This window comes from Rana temporaria, chromosome 1 (genome assembly GCF_905171775.1).
Source record: "Rana temporaria chromosome 1, aRanTem1.1, whole genome shotgun sequence".
Taxonomy (NCBI): Eukaryota; Metazoa; Chordata; class Amphibia; order Anura; family Ranidae; genus Rana; species Rana temporaria.
In genome coordinates, this window is record NC_053489.1 from 570,062,017 (window position 1) to 570,082,760 (window position 20,744).

Below are 20,744 nucleotides of genomic sequence, written 5' to 3' on the forward strand. Positions count from 1 at the left end.
GTACACACGACCGGTTTCCTCGACAAAAAAAAAAAAAAAACAGCAAGTTTCTTGCTGGTTTTTGCCGAGAAACTCGGTCGTGTACGAGGCCTCATGTACCAATAAGAAGGTTAGGAAATAAGGTAGAGTGGAAACAAGCTTGCCTTTTACAGAAAGGATTCATTCCTCTTTGGTCTTTGCCATGGCTGATTTTCCAGTATAAACATTTGTCTATCTATTTCTGAATCTACTGGTCATTTTGAATATGCAGTTTTCACTGAAGATATAAGCCAATTATGTACTTTTCATTATATGCTCAGTTTGAATCGTTTGTGGCAGGTTTACTTTACCTTTATCTTGATCATCACAGTTGGCAGATAAAGTTAATCTGCACCTGAGCTCCAAAATTCCACTTTACAGAACATGAACCTGTGAGACCGCTGTGTAAAAAGCTTACAATGCTGTGTCCAGATTCATCATAGCTATTCTACAGGAGCTGCTAATTCCATAACATCTGTTCACAGAGATTACACAGCCACAATTAGAAACATGCAGAACGCCAAATCAGCTGTACCTTTGATGAAAATATTCAGACAAAACCCTGAAAATGGCACATGATGGTATCAATTATGGAATTAGAAGCTACATTTTTAGCTTTGTGAGTTACATTTTCATTGAGTATTTATCAAACCTCAAAGCTGTGTGATCTATTTTCATCTTACTGTTAATGCCTTTTAACTGCACTGGAAAAATGCACTGCCAATAGGCTTCCATTGCAGACCTCTTTATGAAAAATGTAGTTGCCTGGCTGTTTCTGGCATAAAGCCCAACTCCGAGCAAATAAAAAAAGGAAATCTTTAACCTTTCCACTGTACTGGGTTGCAGAAGCATGCTTTACATTCCATTATGGTCCATCCCATCTGATATCCTGTAGATTTATTTTCATGCTATAGTGGATATAACAAGTCTACACACCTCTGTTAAAATGTCAAATGTCAATGTTAAATGTCAGATTTCTGTGATGTAAAAAAATGAGACAAAGATAAATAATTTCAGAACTTTTTCCACCTTTAAAGTGGATGTAAACCCACTCTCATACTTTCTAAACTACTGCCATAGTGCTGATCTATAAGGATATACATGCCTCCTGCATGTATCCTTACCTGTCAAATGTTTCCCCTCTGTCTGTTATAAGAAATGAAAAACTGCAGACTTCATTAACCACATGAATTCAGAAAAGCAGTGGGGGTGGGAATTAAAAAATAATGCCTGTCTCCAGGCTAGTGCATGAGATATGTAAATAACCTGTCATTCACAGCAAGAGGGCGGAACAGACTAAGGTTTTTCTCTGTAAGTCCGTTTTATTTCACTGAACAATAAAAGAGGATTGCTCAGAGCTGGATTAACTCTGTGTGGCAAGACTGGGCACAGATGATAGGAAATCTTATACTGTACATTGTGACAAAAAATAAAATAAAATCGGGTTTACATTCACTTTAATGTGACCTATAAACTCTACAACTCAGTTGAACAACAAACTGAAATATTTTAGGCGGAGGGAAGTAAAAATAAAATAATATGGTTGCATAAGTGTGCACACCCTTAAACGAATACTTTGTTGAAGCACCCTTCTATTTTATTACACCGCTCAGTCTTTTTGGGTATGATTCGATCAGCATGGCACTTGAATTGGTAATATTTGCCCACTCTTCTTTGCAAAAACACTCCAAATCTGTCAGATTGTTAAGGGCGTCTCCTGTGCACATCTCTCTTCAGATGACCCCACAGATTTTCAATGGGATTCAGGTCTGGGCTCCGGCTCTGCCTTTGCAAAACTTTTTTATCTTCTTCTGATGAAGCCATTCCTTTGTTGATTTGGATGTTTGTTTTGGGTCGTTGATATGCTGAAAGATGAAGTTCCTCTAAATGTTTAGCTTTCTAGCAGAAGACTGAAGGTTTTGTGTCAATATTGACAGGTATTTGGAACTGTTCATAATTCCCTTTAACTTAACTATGGCCCCTGTTACAGCTGAAGAAAAACAGCCGCAAAGCATGATGCTTCCACCACCATGTTTCACTGTGGGTATGGTGTTCTTTTGGTGATGTGCAGTGTTGTTTTTGCATCAAACATATCTTTTGGAGTTATGGCCAAAAAGTTCAACCTTGGTTTCATCAGACCATAACACATTTTCCCACATGCTTTTGGGAGACTTCAGATGTATTTTTGCAAAATTTAGCCGGGCTTGGATGTTTTTCTTGCCACTCTACCCCATAGCCCAGACATATGAAGAATACGGGAGGTTGCTGTCACATGTACACAGCCAGTACTTGCCAGATATTTTGCAGCTCCTTTAGTGTTGCTATAGGACTCTTGGCAGCCTCCCTGACCATTTTTCTTCTCATCTTTTCATAAATTTTGGAGGGACGTCCAGTTCTTGGTAATGTCACTATTGTGTCATATTTTCTCCACTTGATGATGACTGTCTTCACTGTGTTCCATGGTAGGGGTGCAACGGATCACAGTTGATCCGTGATCCGAACGGGTCACCTCCTTCGGAACGGCACACACTGTAATCCGCGGATTGCCGCGGCTCCGGAGCTAGGCCGAAGCCGCGGCCTTTCCTAAAGCAGCGGCCATAGCATTAGGAAAGGTCGAAGCCGTGGCCTTTCCTAATGCTATGGCCGCGGCTCCAGAGCTAGGCCAAAGCCGCGGCCATAACATTAGGAAAGGAGCCAGCACTCGCGGGACACAGCGCTGGGTCTGTCTGTACTACCCGGGGGGGGGGGATCTGTCTGCCTGTACTACCTGGGGGGGGATCTGTCTGCATGTACTACCTGGGGGGGATCTGTCTGCCTGTACTACCTGGGGGGGGATCTGTCTGCCTGTACTACCTGGGGGGATCTGTCTGCCTGTTATACCTGGGGGGGTCTGTCTGCCTGTACTACGTGGGGGGGACATGTCTGCCTGCACTACCTGGGGGGGATCTGTCTGCCTGTACTACCTGGGGGGATCTGTCTGCCTGCACTACCTGGGGGGAAGATCTGCCTGCCTTGTACTACCTGGGGGGATCTGTCTGCCTGTACTACCAAGGGGGGGGGGTCTGTCTGCCTATACTACCTGGGGGGGGTCTGTCTGCCTTTACTACCTGGGGGGGGGGGGATCTGTCTGCCTGTACTACCTGGGGGGGCATCTGTCTGCCTGTACTACCTGGGGGGGGGGCATCTGTCTGCCTGTACTACCTGGGAGGGGGATCTGTCTGCCTGTACTACCTGGGGGGGATCTGTCCCGATGCGGGTGTCTGCACCGAGGGGGTTCTTTACTGGGGGGGGACTATAGTTGGTGGGAGGGGGGGGTGACACAATTTTTTTCTGCACCGGGTGACACCAACCCTAGTGACGCCACTGCAGTGGGGGAGATGTGGATATTACAGTGGGGGGGGGGAGAGATGTGGATATTACAGTGGGGGGGGAGAGATGTGGATATAACAGTGGGAGGGGGGAGAGATGTGGATATTACAGTGGGGGGGGGGAGAGATGTGGATATTACAGTGGGGGGGGGATGTGGATATTACAGTGGGGGGGGGGGAGATGTGGATATTACAGTGGGGGGGGGAGATGTGGATATTACAGTGGGGGGGGAGATGTGGATATTACAGTGGGGGAGAACTTTTTTTTTTGCTGATCCGAAAAATGATCCGATCCATGACTCCTGATCCGAGGAATGTTCCGAACCGTGAGTTTTTTGATCCGTTGCACCCCTATTCCATGGTACATCTAATGCCTTGGAAATTGTTTTGTACCCCTCTCCTGACTGATACCTTTTAACAATGAGATCCCTCTGATGCTTCGGAAGCTCTCTGCGGACCATGACTTTTGCCGTAGGATGTGACAGGAAAGACCTACTAGAACAGCTGAACTTTATTTATGGCTAATCAGAGACACTTTAAGTGATGGGAGGTGTGTACTGACTCCTAGTTAACATGAATTTGAATGTGATTGCTTAATTCTGAACACAGCTACATCCCCAGTAATAAGAGGTTGTGCACACTTCTGCGACCACATTATTTAATTTTTTTATTTTTATTTCCATCCCCTAAAAGATTTTAGTTTATAGGCCACATTAAAAGGTAGAAAAAGTTCTGAAATGATTTATCTTTGTCTCATTTTTTTACATCACAGAAACCTGACAACAGGGGTGTGTAGACTTCTTATATGCATTGTATATCCTCAGTACAACTAAACTACCTGCACTGGTTACATCCTTCAACGGTCAGTGTTTAGATCACTAAAAGGCTCACTGATCATGACTTTATCTCTAATGCCGCATACACACGGTCGGAATTTTCGATGGAAAAAGTCAGATGGAATTTTTTCATCGCATATTCCGACCGTGTGTATGCCCCATCTGACTTTTTTCAGAGAAAAAAACACGCATGCTCGGAAACAATTTGACGCATGCTCAGAAGCATTGAACTTAATTTTTCTAGGCTTGTCACAGTGTTGTACGTCACCGCATTTTTGATGGTCAGAATTTGTAGTGTCCGTGTGTATGCAAGACAGCTTGAGCGTAATTCCGTCGGAAAAACCCATCTGTGATGTGTACGCGACATTACACACCAACAATAAATCAGTAGAGCTAATTCAGTAAGGAAAAGGAAAATATATCAGAGCAAAGTATTATTTAAACAGTGTATATACATTTTTTTTTTTTACCATATCACAAATTGGACATTAATCATATAGGGCCTGATCCACAAAAGGGATACGCCGGCGTATCTACTGATACGCCGTCGTATCCCTGTTTCTATCTATGAAACTGATCCACAGAATCAGTTTCACATAGATAGGCAGAAGATCTGACATGTGTAAGGGACTTACACTGTCGGATCTAAGGATGCAGTACCGCAGCCGCTGCTGGGGGCATTTCTCGCCGAAATGCCGCTTCGGGTATGCAAATTAGCACTTACGGAGATCCACGAAGCTTTTACGCTTCGTTTTTTCTCCGTAAGTATTAGTTTGCTGTCGCAATATTAGGGCTACTTTTACAAGGCCTAAACTGTTTACACCTTGTAAAAGTAGACCCTTCTACCCCGCGTCGCTGTAATTTTTTTTTTTCGCCGCAACTAGTTTTGTTTTTTTACGCCCGTCGCGATTCTCAAAACCCGGCGCAACGTAAAACCGTGCAAAGCACGTCGGGAAAATGACGTCGGGAGCATGCGCAGTACGTCAGGCGCGGGAGCGCGCCTAATTTAAATGGGACTCGCCCCATTAAATTAGGAACGCCTTGCGCCGGACGGATTTAAGTTACACCGCTCAAAATTTCTAGGTAAGTGCTTTGTGGATCGGGCACTTAGGTAGAGATTTTGCGGCGGTGTAACTTAAATAGGAAAAAATACGTTGCGCCGGGTTTTTGTGGATTAGGCCCATAGTTCACAAAAAAAGAGCGAAGAGTTGGGAAGATTGTTTTATTGGCTCCTGAATCTTATGCCTGGAGTTGTAGTTGTTTGATTTAAGAAAAAAATAAAAACCAGACTAAGTCCAACCTCAATATGAAAAAATTTGCAATATATTATCAGATAAATGTATATTATAGGAGGGGACCTGGCAAAGTTGTCCGACACATAGCAATACTATTTATTCACTGTATTTTGTTAAGACACAACATGTGTATATGTACCAATAAACACGATATTATATATATATTTTTTTCATAACCGTATAGCCGTGTGCTTCATTTTAAGTTCCAAATGTCCCCTCGTTTTTATTTGTACCAGGGATGGAGGCATATGACACTACCCAGTCACTGTCTTATTTAAAGACCCACCTACCCCCCTTTCTCAACATGTAACAATAAAGAAATGGCTTTATTAAACAGTAATAATCTAGGTAATAAAATAAAATCATAATTGGCCAATTATTAAAAACACAACTAGTTTGCCACGTCCCCTCATATTATATACAATAATCTAAGGATACATTACCCGTTTTTTCATATTGAGGTTGAGCTTTATTTTTATTTTTTTCATGTATGTATGCGCCAACAGTTCCCTCACAATAATATAAGGTCATCATTTAATAACATCTTTTTTTTCTTTTCTCTGTCTTGAGGACACATTTTATTCCTTTTATTCCTTTTACTTGAGTAAGTTGTTTGATTACACTGTAAATCTCCTTCACATTGGTACTGAGCACTGGTTGTTCTGTTTTAGTAGTTAAGTGTTATTGCAACTGTATTTTTATAAGCTGGGGTATGCCCCAAGGCTCTGTTTTTGTACCTTTACCTTTATACTCTAATAAATAGAATTTACAGAAGAAAAACAAAGAGCAAGGGGGGATATTTAGGTAAAAAAAAAATGAAAGTCACATGAACCATATTTTATGAAAATAATATACATTTTTATTTATACAAAAAAAAAAAACATATTTGGGCAGACATACCAAGGAGACATACCAAGGTTCCACATGTTGGTAGGATATTGTGTACATTCAAGGGACCCCCCTTTTTTATTTTATGATAGGGTCTTTCCAAATCAAATGGTAGGGGTTTTGTACAAAAAAAGATTTATAAAAATGTTCATAAAATGTGGTTTGTGACCTTGTTTGTTCACCTAAATATCCCTTTCTCTCTTTTCTATGAACTATATGAGTCATTTTATACACTAAGGCCTCATTCACACTTAGGGCCGTTCGGGTCCATCTGTCACGGACCTGAACGGCTGCTCCATGCATCGCTATGGAGCGTCGGATGTCAGCGGAGACATGTCCGCTGACATCCGACCCGATCCGACCCGCTAAAAACAGACGTATGGGGGCCACGTCTCCATCCGTCCATGCAGATCGGATCGGGTAAGATCTGATGAAAACGGACATGCTGTCCGTTGTCTTCAGATCGATCCATAGGGACACAGCGGTGCCCGACAAGCCCCTCCCCGCTCAGTGAGCAGAGAGGAGCTTGTCATTCGTCGGCTTAGCGGAGATCTGCGGACTGATCTCCCGCTGAGCCGACACAAGTGTGAATGAGGCCTTATGCCATATACCCACGAACGGATTTTCCATTGGAAAAAAATCTGATGGTTTTTCCTACGGAATTCCGATCAAGCTTGGCTTGCATACACACGGTCACACCAAATTCCGACCGCCAAGAACGCAGTGACATACAATACTACAACTAGCCGAGAAAAATTAAGTTCAATGCTTCCGAGCATGAGTCGAATTGTTTCCGAGCATGCGTGTTTTTTCCCCCCGTCGGAATTCCAGGCAGACGAATGGATTTTCCAATAGTAATTTTTTCCATCGGAAAAATTGAGAACCTGCTCTCTATCTAAGTCCCTTGTAAATTCCGATGGAAAAAGTCAGATGGGGCATACACACGGTCGGAATATCTCCCATCTGACTTTTTTCATCGGAAATTCCGACCGTGTGTACGCGGAGTTATAAAGCCTTATTGTAGAGAAATTGAGTAAAGACATGGTAGTTATAAAATACTGTATTGTTTAACTATCAGAACAAGAAACTGTGCACAGGACTGGTGCTAAAATTATTTTATTTTGTGTGGGTGAACCAATAAAAAATATTTAAACAGTAACTATATTTTCAAGTTAAAACCAGCAAAAAATGATGCCCAGGGCATGGGCAATCAGTTGTATACCAGGGAGGGCATCATGGCTCATCGTTCTATTAATTGAAGGATGCTGGGAGGGCACTACAAATGCATTCTGGTAGCAGACCAGCTAAAATTAGTTAATTAAGAATTAGTAGGTTGAATTTCAAAGCTTATCAATATTTAAATACTATGCATTGTCTGTCACCAGGTTAATGTTCCACATACAAAGCTTATGCCATGACCACCCAAAAGTAGGAAACTTAATGAGGGCATTGCTAAAAATGAAAAACAGGAACACAATGAACACAGTATGTAAAGCCATCTAAACTAAAAAATAAAATGTACAATATGATTATGATGGATTGCGGTGAAAATACTTTTCTTACATCTGTTAGAAATATCCCTTTTGGTATTTAAATCATCGTCATTTAACAAAAGCCCAGCAGAGAAAACAGAGAGCCATACAATTTTAGAGTAATAGAACATTCGGGAAAGAGTATGCCAATTAGTTTTATAATTAAACCTAGAAAAGCAAGTGGATGTAAACCCAAAAAATTGTGGGCCAGATCCATAGCCAGCCGCCGTAACTTATCTTTTCAAATTTAAGTTACACTGCCGGAAAATTTCTACCTAAGTGCCCGATCCACAAAGCACTTACCTAGAAATTTTCGGGTGTGTAACTTAAATTCCGCCGGCGCAAGGCGTTCCTATTCAAATGGGGGCAAGTCCCATTTAAATTAGGCGCGCTCCCGCACTGGACGTACTGCGCATGCTCGTGACGTCATTTTCCCGACGTGCATAGCGCGAAATTACGTTACGCCGAGCTTCGTGAATCGCGCCGGGTGAAAAAAATTGCGTCGGGAAAAAAAAAGATACGGCGAAAAATAAAATAAAAAAAATAACAGCGTCGCGGGTAAGAAGGGTCTACTTTTACAAGGTGTAAACAGTTTACACTTTGTAAAAGCAGCCCTAATTTTACACATGCAACTTAATACTTACGGAGAAAAAACGAAGCGTAAAAGCTTCGTGGATCTCCGTAAGTGCTAATTTGCATACCCGAAGCGGCATTTCGACACGAAATGCCCCCAGCGGCGGATGCGGTACTGCATCCTTAGATCCGACAGTGACACATGTCGGATCTTCTGCCTATCTATGAGAAACTGATTCTGTGGATCAGTTCCAAAGATAGAAACAGGGATACAACGGCGTATCAGTAGATACGCTGGCGTATCCCTTTTGAGGATCTGGCCCTGTATTTTTTTTTTTTGATGTCACAATGTAGAGAATAAGATTTCCTATCATCTGTGCCCAGTCTTGCCACACAGAGTTAATCCAGCGTTGAGCAATCCTCTTTTTATTGTTCAGTGAAATAAAACAGACTTCCAGATAAAACAAAGTCCTTGCTTTGAGTGACAGGTTATTTACATGTTTCATGCACTAGCTTGCAGAAATGCACAGCTTCTGTAAAAAGTGCCCAATTCACATCCCCCTCCCTTCTCTTCCTCTCCTCTCCCCTCCAGCTCTCCTAGGATTGGCTGTCTTTCCTGTGTTTTGACTAAATGTTTTCAAAATATGGGGTGATTTACAGTTCAGTGTGATGAGGAAATTCTCCAGTGAACAGTCATCAGAATATACATAGACAAGTGATTAGGGGAGATGTATGGCTGAAATCGCATCTCATTTGGACGCAAACACGCACAGGACCCTTTTTTTGGTCCACAACAGAATCGCATAGGTGTTCACACCCATGCGATCCGATTCATGTCCTAACTGTCAGTTCGCATTGCGAAATGCGAGCTGAAATGGGGGTGTCATTACCATTGTATGACACTCCCCAGCAGTTCGCATATGGCAGTGTGAACTGCCATGCGAGTCGGGTGCGATGTGGGAACCCGCAGTGGATTCACAGGGTTCCCGAATCGCACCAGTGTGAACCGAGCCTTAGTGGGAGCAGTCAGGTGACATTTTTAGGCTGTATGCTTTGAAGCTTGGTTCACACTGGTGCGATTCGGGATGGCTGAAATCGCATCACAAATGAATGAATGAATGAATGAATGAAAACTTATATAGCGCAGCACATGCAAATTTAATCGCCTCTGGGCGCTTGTTGTTCCTGTCTCCTTTGGTATCAAAAGAGATGAGTCTTGATCTTTCTCCTGAATGCTAAGTGATTCTCCTCCAACCGAATGCTGGTTGGTAAAGCGTTCCATAGTCTAGGCCCTTGGACCGCGAATCTCCTTTCTCCTTTGGACTTGTATCTGGCTTTGGGTATCTGGAGGAAATTTTGATTGGTGGAACGCAGAACGCGATTGGGTTTATGAGCTTTTATTTTTTCGCATAGATAATGGGGAGCATTCCCATAGATACATCTATGCGTTAGACAGAGTGCTTTAAAAGTGATTCTGTCTTTTACTGGTAACCAGTGAAGGGCTCTCAGTGAAGGTGAAATTGATTCCCAAGGTTTCTTCCCAGTCACAAGTCTAGCGGCCGTATTTTGAACGACTTGTAGATGAGCGATTTGGTACTTGGGGAGTCCGAGGTAAAGGGCATTTGCATAGTCCAATCTTGAGTTTACAATAGCTCCCACCACGACCGCTATGTCTTCCTTGGGAATAAAAGGAGTAAGTCTGCGTAGTAGGCGCAGCAGATGGTGAGATCCGCTGACTACTGACCCTATTTGTGCGTCCAATGTCATGTGAGAGTCAAAGATGACCCCGAGACTTTTGACTTTGGCGCTAGGGGTGATGATTTTGCCCAGAATGGGCGGGGGGGTCCAAGTTGTTGTAGGTTGATTCATACGCTTGGCGTGAAACAGGAGAAGTTCTGTTTTCTCTCCGTTGAGTTTAAGATAACCAGTCATCCAGTCCTCTATCAAAGAGAGGCATGTCTCTAGATTGAGGTGATGATCCTTTTTATTGCAAATGCGGAAATATAGTTGCGTGTCGTCTGCATATGAGTGGTAGAGCAGTTTTTGACTGCTAATAATCTCAAAAAGAGGGCGAAGATAGATGTTGAATAACACCGGCGACGGGGGATCCTTGAGGGACTCCGCACGATACCGTGCGTTTCTCAGAAGTGAAAGGTCCTAACTTCACTATTTGCGATCGGTTTTCCAAAAAAGAGGAGAACCAAGATAAATCGCCTTCTGCGACTCTGGCTACTTCAGCTAGCCGAGTCAATAAAAGCTTGTGGTCTACTGTGTCGAAGGCTGCGCTCAGGTCCAACAGAACCAGAAGACAAGATTCTCCTTCATCTGCGGCCTCGAGAGCGTCGTCCCATATTTTGAGCAATGCGGTTTCTGTCCCGTGTTCCATTACCTTTGAGAGTACATTTAGACCTGTTATTGGACGACGGTGGAGTGTGTCCTTGGGGTCCAGGTTGGGTTTCTTCAAGATGGGTCGAATTATACCCTCCTTCAACTGGGAGGGCACTATGCCTTCCCTGAAGGATTGGTTGATAAGCTGCGTGATAGGAGGTGCCAGGATGTCGGCGCATTCCTTCAGCAGTTTAGTGGGGATGATATCATTCGGCGCGGTGCTGTTACGCAGAGTACCGATGATATTTTTAGTGGCATGGATAGAGATAGGTTCCAGCGTGAACTTACCTGGTTGTGGTGAATTACTGCAGGTATTGTGTAAATCATTACGGGGAGAGTTGAGGGGGGAATTATTTTGCTGAATGCTTTGTCGGATCCCCTCGATTTTATTAATGAAGTAATCCGACAATTCACTGCAAAATTCTTGTGAGTCCGAATTGGGGGCTTCAAGACATCTTGGATTCATGGTCTGAGTGACCAATTTAAAGAGTTCGCGTGGGCGATTAAGGGCGCTGTTGATAGCCTCGGAAAAATAGTTTTTCTTGGCTTTGAAGATTTCTTTGTGGTATTTTCTTGTTGTTGCTTTGTAGACGATAAGGTTCTCATCTGAAGAGCTTCTTTTCCAGGCGGCTTCCGCCCTTCTACGCTCAAAGACATGGCATGTGATCTGAACAGCAATGCGGTGCGAATCACAGGAATGCAGAGTGTACAGTGGTGGGTAGTACGTGCAGGATGGTGTCAGGATTGTGGATAGTGTCAGATTATTTTTTTATTTTACAATTTAATTTATTTATTTATTTTCAAAAGGTTTTTTATTTTTATAAATTTTTACAATTTTATTTTTTTACAATTTATTTTTGTACTATTAAAGGGAGGGTGGGGTTTTATTTTTTAAATATATTTTTTCAGCGAGAAACTGGAAGTCCGCGGCCTTGCCATTTGATCAACTTAAATACAAATTGTCCTGGCTTATGTTGAATGAGCGGCTAACGGCAATCACGCAGGACAAGATGAAGCAGTTCCATAAAGTCTGGGATCCATGGATCTGCTACTTAACTGGTGATCCTGGGTCGAGTGGTTCTTAGGTTTATCTTGTGGATTATTTTACGGTGCGCGGAGCCTCAACTCTCCCCCTTCCCCCCTCTTCTTTCTCATCCCACTGTCTCCTTTCCTATTGTTCTCCAACGGGATTGAATCCCCCTTTTTCTGCTTTACTACCTCCTTTTCACATATCTGGAGTGTTGTTTACTAACGTCTAAATTGCCAATTGTATGATGTGGATTTATATATGATTTGGGAGGTCATAACCCTCGTAGGCAATGGCACGTTGTGATGGTGAACAGATTGTCAAATAATTAGCTATAAAAGGAAGTTACGTTCATATGTATTACTTTTTGTCTGTGAAGAAAACTAATAAACACTATTGAAACATAAATATATTTTTTCACAGTGCTTTTGGGAAAGGGGGTGGGGGATAGGGCAATAGTCGGTGTCAGTGGACGGTGTCATTGGTCGGCGTCAGTGGTCGGTATCAGTGGTCGGCGTCAGTGGTCGGTATCAGTGGTCGGTGTCAGTGTCAGCGCCAGTGGTCGGCATCAGTGGACGGCGTCAGTGGTCGGCGTCAGTGGACGGCCTCAGTGGACGGCGTCAGTGGTTGGTGTCAGTGGTCGGCGTCAGTGTCAGCGTCAGTGGTCGGCGCCAGTGGTCGGCGTCAGTGGTCGGCGTCAGTGGTCGGCGTCAGTGGTCGGCGTCAGTGGACGGCCTCAGTGGACGGCGTCAGTGGTCGGCGTCAGTGGACAGCCTCAGTGGACAGCCTCAGTGGTCGGCGTCAGTGGACAGCGTCAGTAGGACATAGAGAGAGCGTTCGGCAACGAACGCTCTCTCTATGTCCCATTCAGAAAAGGAAACGACCGGTAAATGACATATATACCGGTCCTTTCCTCCGCTCTCCATCCTGACATATTAACCCCCCCCAGCCCGCGGAAGAGCAGAAGGGGGACGAGGGGGGGCGCATAGGAGGAAGACACAGTGGGCGATAAGGAGGAGAGAAGGGGGGACATAGAAGAAGGTGAGGGAAGTTGGTGGACGAGAACACAGAGGTGATCGGTACAGTGGAGGGACAGCCGTGAGCACTGATCTCTCTGCATGGTTTTAGCTCAGCCGCTTCTCCTTCTCTCCCTCCCCTGTTTTTTCGCAGAAAAGACATTCAGGGGGATCCGTGCTCACAGCTGTCCTCGCCGCACCATCATGCCCGACTGTCACTGGACAGTGACACATGAATTGACAGTGGCCATGAGCGCGCTCTTCTTCTCCTGTGCGCGCACTTTTCACTCCGGCCAGGCGCGAGTGTAGAGGCGGGCGGAGAGTTTGGAGATGTCATAACTCCGCCCACCGAGCGCCGTACATCAGGCCCGCCCACTGAATTCAATTGTTGAAAGTCTCTATGTTTGTCACGCAATTCACATGTTCTGTTTCCGTTAAACATGCTAATAAAAGGTGTATTGGACAAATCCCAGTGTCCCCGTACATGTAAAAAATTACAAAAGAATTAGCTCACCTTTCTCTCCAATATTATCCATGGACACTGTAAAATAAAATAAAAAATCAGACTCAGACTATAAAGGACACATTATAAACTAGCACAGACCATTTTATCTACAATCCAGAGGGTAATCAGTGAGATTTTGGAGGTCTGAAATACAACCCTGAACTCTTCCTACTGACTTATAATGTTAAATAATTTTTTACAAATAAATTATAATTTTTTCTAATATTTAAATGAAACATATTTTTACAAATACATATTTAACCAGTTGCAGACTTCAGGCATTCTACACACGCCCCAAAAAAATTCATCATAGGGGATGTGTAGAATGGCCAGTCCTTCTGCCCTGCTTTACGACTCCCCTGTCCCAGTACATGGCAACTTCAGCTCTGATTAAGGGAGAAGTACAGCCAAAGCTCGCTTGGCTGGACTTCTCTTATGGATCACAGGAGTGCAGTTCGTTTTGCACTCCTGTGACCTGTTTTTAGCTGAAGTCCGCTCTCTGCTGAGGTCAGAGTTGGTCCAGGCTCCACGTGATCACGACCATAGAGTCAGGATCCACCCACATTTCTGGACCGACACCCGGCTCAGCCTCTCAGCAGCACTCTGTTCACCGAGCTGTGAGAACCGAGCAATAAGCAGTGTTCGATTGCTCGGGTCTAAGGCCTAGTACACACGAGAGGATCGATCCGCGGAAACGGTCCGGGGGACCGTTTCCGCGGATAAATCCTCTGGCGGATTTTGATCTCATGGTTGTACTAACCATGAGATCAAAATCCCCGCGGAATTCCGTCCGCGGTGACGTGTCGCGCTGTTGCCGCGATGATGATGCGGCGACGTGCGCGACGCTGTGATATAAGGACTTCCACGCATGCGTCGAATCATTACGACGCATGCGGGGGATGGATTCGGACGGATTGATCCGGTGAGTCTGTACAGACCAGCGGATCAATCCGTTGGACTGGATTCCAGCGGATCGATTTCTTAGCATGTCAAGAAATTTTGATCCGCTGGAAATCCATCCCCGGGGACAAAAATCTGCGGAAAAAGATCCGTACACACCAGGGGATCTATCCGCTGAAACCGGTCCGCGGATCAATTCCAGCGGATCGATCCTCTCGTGTGTACGGGGCCTTAGTGTAAAGGCCCCCGGGAGACAGATGCAGTATTGGACCGATAAAAAAAAAAATATGAACAAAAAAACCATAATTCTCTTTTAATCACAGCTGCATTGTCGTGTACACAGAGAAGGTCCTGGCAATTGGAGCTGGAAAAAAGCAGTCTGGCAATGTTTATCAACAACATTGCTCAGCTGCAAATACAGAAAGCTACAAAGAAATGTTTCTTTTTGTATCTTTCTGTTCATTCATCTACAGATTAAAGGAATGGACTTCGATCTGTAGATAAAGTCATTTATAAATGTTTCTCTGTTTAGCCCCTTAATAACCCTTAATTTACTCTAATCAGCCCTAATTAACGCCTTATTCTCCTCCATTCATTTATAATTTTCCTGCTGATTTTTTTGTATTTGTTTCTATTTTATTAACTAATAATATTTAAAAAAATGTTGTTTATGTTTTCTTACTTCATTAATATTTTTACACCTTTAACATATATTTACATGTATCACATTGAAAAAAAGCACATTTGGAAAAAAAAAAAAAAACAGTTTACTTCATTTGTAAATAACTTTGGAATGCTTTGTACCAGAATCATAATTTTAGCGTCATTTTCAACAGGACAAATTTGTTGAATAAAAACATACTTTTGACATGCAGTAACCCCATTTATTTTTAAACCAACACTGCTTGAAAAAAAGAAAAAACACATTTCGTTTAGTTTTGTTATGTTTAATTTTCTAAGGATTGAGAACAAATACAATTGTTGCAAGACAATATTCAAGAAAATATAAATTTAGTTTATTATATAATTATTAAGCAAAAAATAAAAAACCCAGTTGTGAATAAATACCTCCAAAAGAAAGCTCTTTCTGTCTCTAAAAAAATCAAAGAAATTTAATTTGGGTTCATTGTTGCATGACATGAGTAATTGTCATTCTAAGTGTGACAGCAGTGAAAGCTGAAAATTGTGCAGAAAGGGGGTGTAAGAGCCTGCTACTTAGTTCTGTGTACACAGCATAGCAGCAAACCAGCTATCTGAAATGTTAAATTGGTTGCAAAGGCAGGAGATGCATTAAGGTAAAAAACCTTCCATTTACCCCCATCCCCCAAATACTTACCTAAAACCGATCTCAATCCACAGTTGCGCGCTCTCTCTCTGTCCTCACAGGCTCAGAGACAGCAGCGAGAGCCATTGGCTCCTGCTGTTGCCAATCAAATCCTGTAAGAATGGAGTGGGATGTGGAGTCGAGCCATGCTGTGTGTGTCAATGGAGGCACACAGCCCGGCTCGAGATCTAGCCCCCATGAGTGCCGTCATAGCAAGTAGCTTGTTATGGGGGTGCTTGGAAGGGAGGAGAAGCCAAGATCACTGGCGGGGAACACCAGTAGAGGAGGCACAGGGCCACTCTGTGTAAACCATTGCATAGAGCAGGTAAGTACTGTATACCATGATTATTTTTTTAATTCAAAATAATAAAGCTTTACAATCACTTGAAATTTCTTTGCTCGCCACCTGCTGGCTGCAAAATGGATAGCAATGAAATATCATATGAAATGTTCCCATGTCCCCACTGCTCCCATACACACAAGTAACCTGTGCCTGGGTATTTCCCCCCTTTTCTCTGTTGTTTGCTTACTATGTTCCATGCCTGTTTGATTTGTTTTCTTTGCTTTTCTATACAGTGACTGTGCACTCACTGCACTACTCTCACTCCTCCTCCTCTCCTCTCATTATGTTCATGATCGATCTGGTCTGCCCCCTTTAATAAATGGGAAATGTTTAGGTTAGTCAACAGTTTCTGGTGCACAGTGAGCAAAAATATTTTGCTTGTTTAAGTTGAACCCTAGGATAAGCAAATATAGTCTAAATACAAGGGGTATGTATATTGTTACTTGAACCTTTGGTGTGCATATCTTCCACATCTGGGTAGTAATTAATAGTGAAACTTTGCTTCTGTGCAGGAGCTTCCTCGTATAAAGACCAGTCACTGGTGCTCTCTCCTTGTGCAGGGTGATTGGTTCTGTCTCTGCCCCCTCCTGCAGTTTTTTGCAGGCAGCCTAAAGAGAATGGAAGCTACTGGGCCCCACCCACAGTTCTGCTCTCCGCACAGGCTATGTACAGCACACTGATGATGTCACAACTACTTTTACAAGGTTTTACCTTACAAAGCCATTTGTTGCTGATTTATATCCTTTGTGGCTAAGTATATTTAAATGGAAGTTTTACATTTTAACAGCTTTAAACATATTTGCTATTATGATTTATTGTTCCTAGGGTAGGTTGATGACAGTATGTCAGTCAGTGTATTTGTGTAATATGGGTTTTAGTGGGGGGAAGAGGAGTTGAGTTGAGAGGTATCTTAATATAGCGCGGTCTTAACCCGAAGCTTATAGCAGAGTTCTTGGGAAAAGAGGACCCAGGAACCAAAAGCAGCACAAAGGGTGGAAGAGAGAGGCTACGCAAGAAAGGCTTGCGTGAAAAGTTGTTAGTAGACATGTGCACTGCCAAAAATTTTGTTTTTTCCGTTTATGTTATTTTCGTTTTTTTTATTTTTTCGGAAATTCGGAAATTTTTTCTTTCCGTTTTATTCGTTTTTTTGCTTTTTTCGTAAAATCGAAAATTCCACAATTTCGAAGATTCCACAATTTCGAAAATTCAGATTTTTTTTAATTTTCGAATTTTCAAATTTTTCGAATTTTCAAATGAAAAATTTGTAAATTCGAAAAATAAAAAAAATCGAAAATTCGTATATTCGAAATGTCGAAAGTTCAAAAATGAAAAATTCGAAAATTCGAAAACTAAAAATTCGAAAATGAAAAAATAAACAATTCGAAAATGAAAAATTCGAAATTCGAAAATGAAAGATTCAAAATTTCGAAAATGAAAAATTCGAAATTTCGAAAATTGAAAAATGCGAAAATTCGAAAATGAAAAATTCTAAAATGAAAAATCCGAAAATTCGAAATTTCGATAGTAGAAAATGAAAAATTCTAAAATGAAAAATTCTAAAATGAAAAATTCGCAAATTCGAAATTTCGAAAATTTTAAATTTCGAATTTCGAAAGTAAAACATTCGAAAATTCTAAATTTCGAAAATTCGAAATTTCGAAAATTCGAAAATGAAAAATTCTAAAATTTTAAATTCTAAAATTTTAAATTCGAATATTCGAAAATTCGAATATTCAAAAATTCGAATATTCAAAAATTCGAAAATTCTAAATTTCGAAAATGAAAAATTCGAAAATTTTAAATTTGAAAATTCGAAAATTTTAAATTTGAAAATTCGAAAATGACAAATTCTAAATTTCAAAAATTCGAAAGTGAACTATTCGAAAATTCTAAATTTCGAAAATTCTAAAGTTCGAAAATTGAAAATTTCGAAATTCGAAAGTAAAAAATTCGAATATTCAAAATTTGAAAATTCAAAAAATAAAAAATGAAAAATTCGAAATTTCCAAAATTGAAAAATTCGAAAAATGTTCGTATTTCCGAAAATCTGAATTTCCGAAATACGAAAATTCGGAAATTTAAAAATCGGAAATACGAAAATTCGAAAATGAAAAATTCGAAATTTCGAAAACTAAAAATTCGAAAATGAAAAAATGAAAAATTCGAAATTTAGAAAACTAAAAATTCGAAAATTAAAAAATAAACAATTCGAAAATTAAAAATTCGAAATTCGAAAATGAAAGATTCAAAATTTCGAAAATTCGAAATTTCGAAAATGAAAAATTCGAAATTTCGAAAATGAAAAATTCGAAATTTCGAACATTGAAAAATGCGAAAATTCTAAAATGAAAAATTCGAAAATGAAAAATCCGAAAATTCGATATTGAAAGTAAAAGAAAGTAGAAAATGAAAAATTCTAAAATGAAAAATTCGCAAATTCGAAATTTCGAAAATTTAAAATTTCGAAATTCGAAAGTAAAACATTCGAAAATTCTAAATTTCGAAAATTCGAAATTTGAAAATTCGAAAATTCGTATTTCTGAAAATCTGAATTTCCGAAATTCGGAAATACGAAAATTCAGAGATTTAAAAATCGGAAATACGAAAATTCGGAAATTAAAGATTCGGAATTTCGGAAATTCGAATTTTCGTAAATCCGAAAATTCGGAAATTTGAAATTTTCGGAAGTCCAAAAATTCGTAAATAAAAAATGTGTTAATACGAAAATTCAGAATGAACGAATTTCCGAATTTTCGTTAAAAAACTAATTAGAAACTAAACGAATTGCACATGTCTAGTTGTTAGCTAACAGTACTTGGGGAGCTTAATGTTGGTGGGAAAAGCATTAGGAGTAAGGCTGTAAGGCTGCTTTAACACTTGGGCAGGTGTGCGTTGATGGTAAAATGCAGAGTCGCAGACACAAATTACATTTATTGCCCTTAAAGCGGGAGTTCACCCGAAAATGTTTTTTTAACATTAGATTGGGCCTAATTACAGGAAGCAGAATCGGGTGTTTTGTTTAAAATCAATGCAGTACTTACCGTTTTAGAGATAGATGTTCTCCGTGGCTTCCGGGTATGATCTTCGGGACTGGGCGTTCCTATTTAATTGACAGCCTTCCAACGCGTCACGAGTTGCCGAACGTCAGTGCCTGCGCACCGACGTTCGGCTACTTTCGGAAACTCGTGACGCGCTGTATGCGACGCTCGGAAGGCTGTCAATCAAATAGGAATGCTCAGGGTCCCGCAGCCCATACCCGGAAGTGGCGGAGAACATCTATCTCTAAAACGGTAAGTACTGCATCGATTTTAAACAAAACACCCAATTCTGCTTCCTGTAATTAGGCCCAATCTAATGTTAAAAATAGATTTTTTGGGTGAACTTCCACTTTAATTAAGACATGTACACAGTATAGAGGGATATGTTTTGTTCATATTTCAGGTCGGAGTCTTAAAACCACTTTAAGGTGAAGTAGAATAGCAATATTTTAACAATTATTTTTCTATACTTTTATTTGATTTATTTTTTTACTTTCCGGTCACCTGGACATTCAAGAAGCACAGTAAAAAGTGGGGTAGCAGAAGATCTCTCTCTGTCTCTCAAGTATATTAGAGGTTTTTTTTAACTAGGCAAGGAGAAGTACAATTTGTTGGCTATTCTTCTCTTGTTGATCACAGGAGTGCAGTTTGTTCTGCACTCCTGTTACCCATTTTCATACCCTTTATGCCAGCTGACATCACAGAGCCGGTCCAGGCTGGGGAATGATTATGACCATATGGTCGGGATCTGCCCACAACCCTTAACAGGCACCTGGCTCAATTTCTCAACAAGTTAGCCGCTCCCGCCCCCTCCATAGCCCAGTGTTCCAGTGGGGGGAGGGGGCAGGCAGAGCAGACAGCAGTGACTGACAGTCACCCTCTGTCTGCTCACGGAGCTCTGAGAACTGAGTGATCAGTTGTGTTTGATCGCTCGGTTCTCAAGTGTTCTCAGTGTTAGAGCCGGCAGTGGACAGAGGCAGCATCGGACGGATGCTGCATCCACCTAGGTAAATATGATTCTTAAAATAAAAAAACAAAAGAAAACTGAAAGTCTCTTTTAAATGGCACACAAGAAATTTGTTTAATCTCCAATAAAAATCAAGCCGCTAATACTAGAGGGAGAAAGAGAAAGTGCACTGTGAATGAACGCAGTTTGAAGGAGCCAGAATGTCAACTCACGTAGCACTTCTAACGTCCGACCCATCCTGCAAAGGAGTTTTTGCTGCCATGTTGTGCATGGCCTTTATGCATTTGGAAAGGGAAAAGTTGCAGCTTTATACCGGTTAAGCAATATGTGCTGGGGAACCTGGAACACAAAGGGGTTTTGTGGGAAGAGTGCAGGAAAGGTGAACTAACACCTTTAAGCCAGGCCTAGAAACTCCAGACCAAAAATAATTCACACTTCCTCTGCCTGTATGAAATGCTATGTGTACCTTCCATATTGATGCCACCCTCTGCACATTTTCTTCAGTGATGGATCATGTACAGTTGCTATACTTGTACATAGAAAATGGCAGCGGTAGTAGAAGATAAGTTAGAGACACCTTTACTGATGACAGAAATAAAACACATTCTTGCACTTTATAAAATTCCTCACTGTACATATGTTGCTGCCATCATTTAATAGTCTTAAGCCAGTTGCAGCCATTCTTCATATTTTACAACATCTCAAACTTTGCTCCTGTGGTCTAAT

General features: G+C 41.5%; 1 protein-coding gene across 2 annotated transcripts in view; it reads right to left on the reverse strand.

Moving 5' to 3' along the window:
* Positions 1–20,744, reverse strand: part of ZDHHC2 (zinc finger DHHC-type palmitoyltransferase 2) — a 205,346-nt gene that overhangs the window by 123,231 nt on the left and 61,371 nt on the right. For both annotated transcript variants that reach the window (XM_040334664.1, XM_040334663.1), the window contains exon 2: positions 13,456–13,482. In XM_040334664.1, coding sequence (XP_040190598.1) covers positions 13,456–13,482 — 27 coding nt within the window. The remainder of the gene's footprint in view (positions 1–13,455; positions 13,483–20,744) is intronic.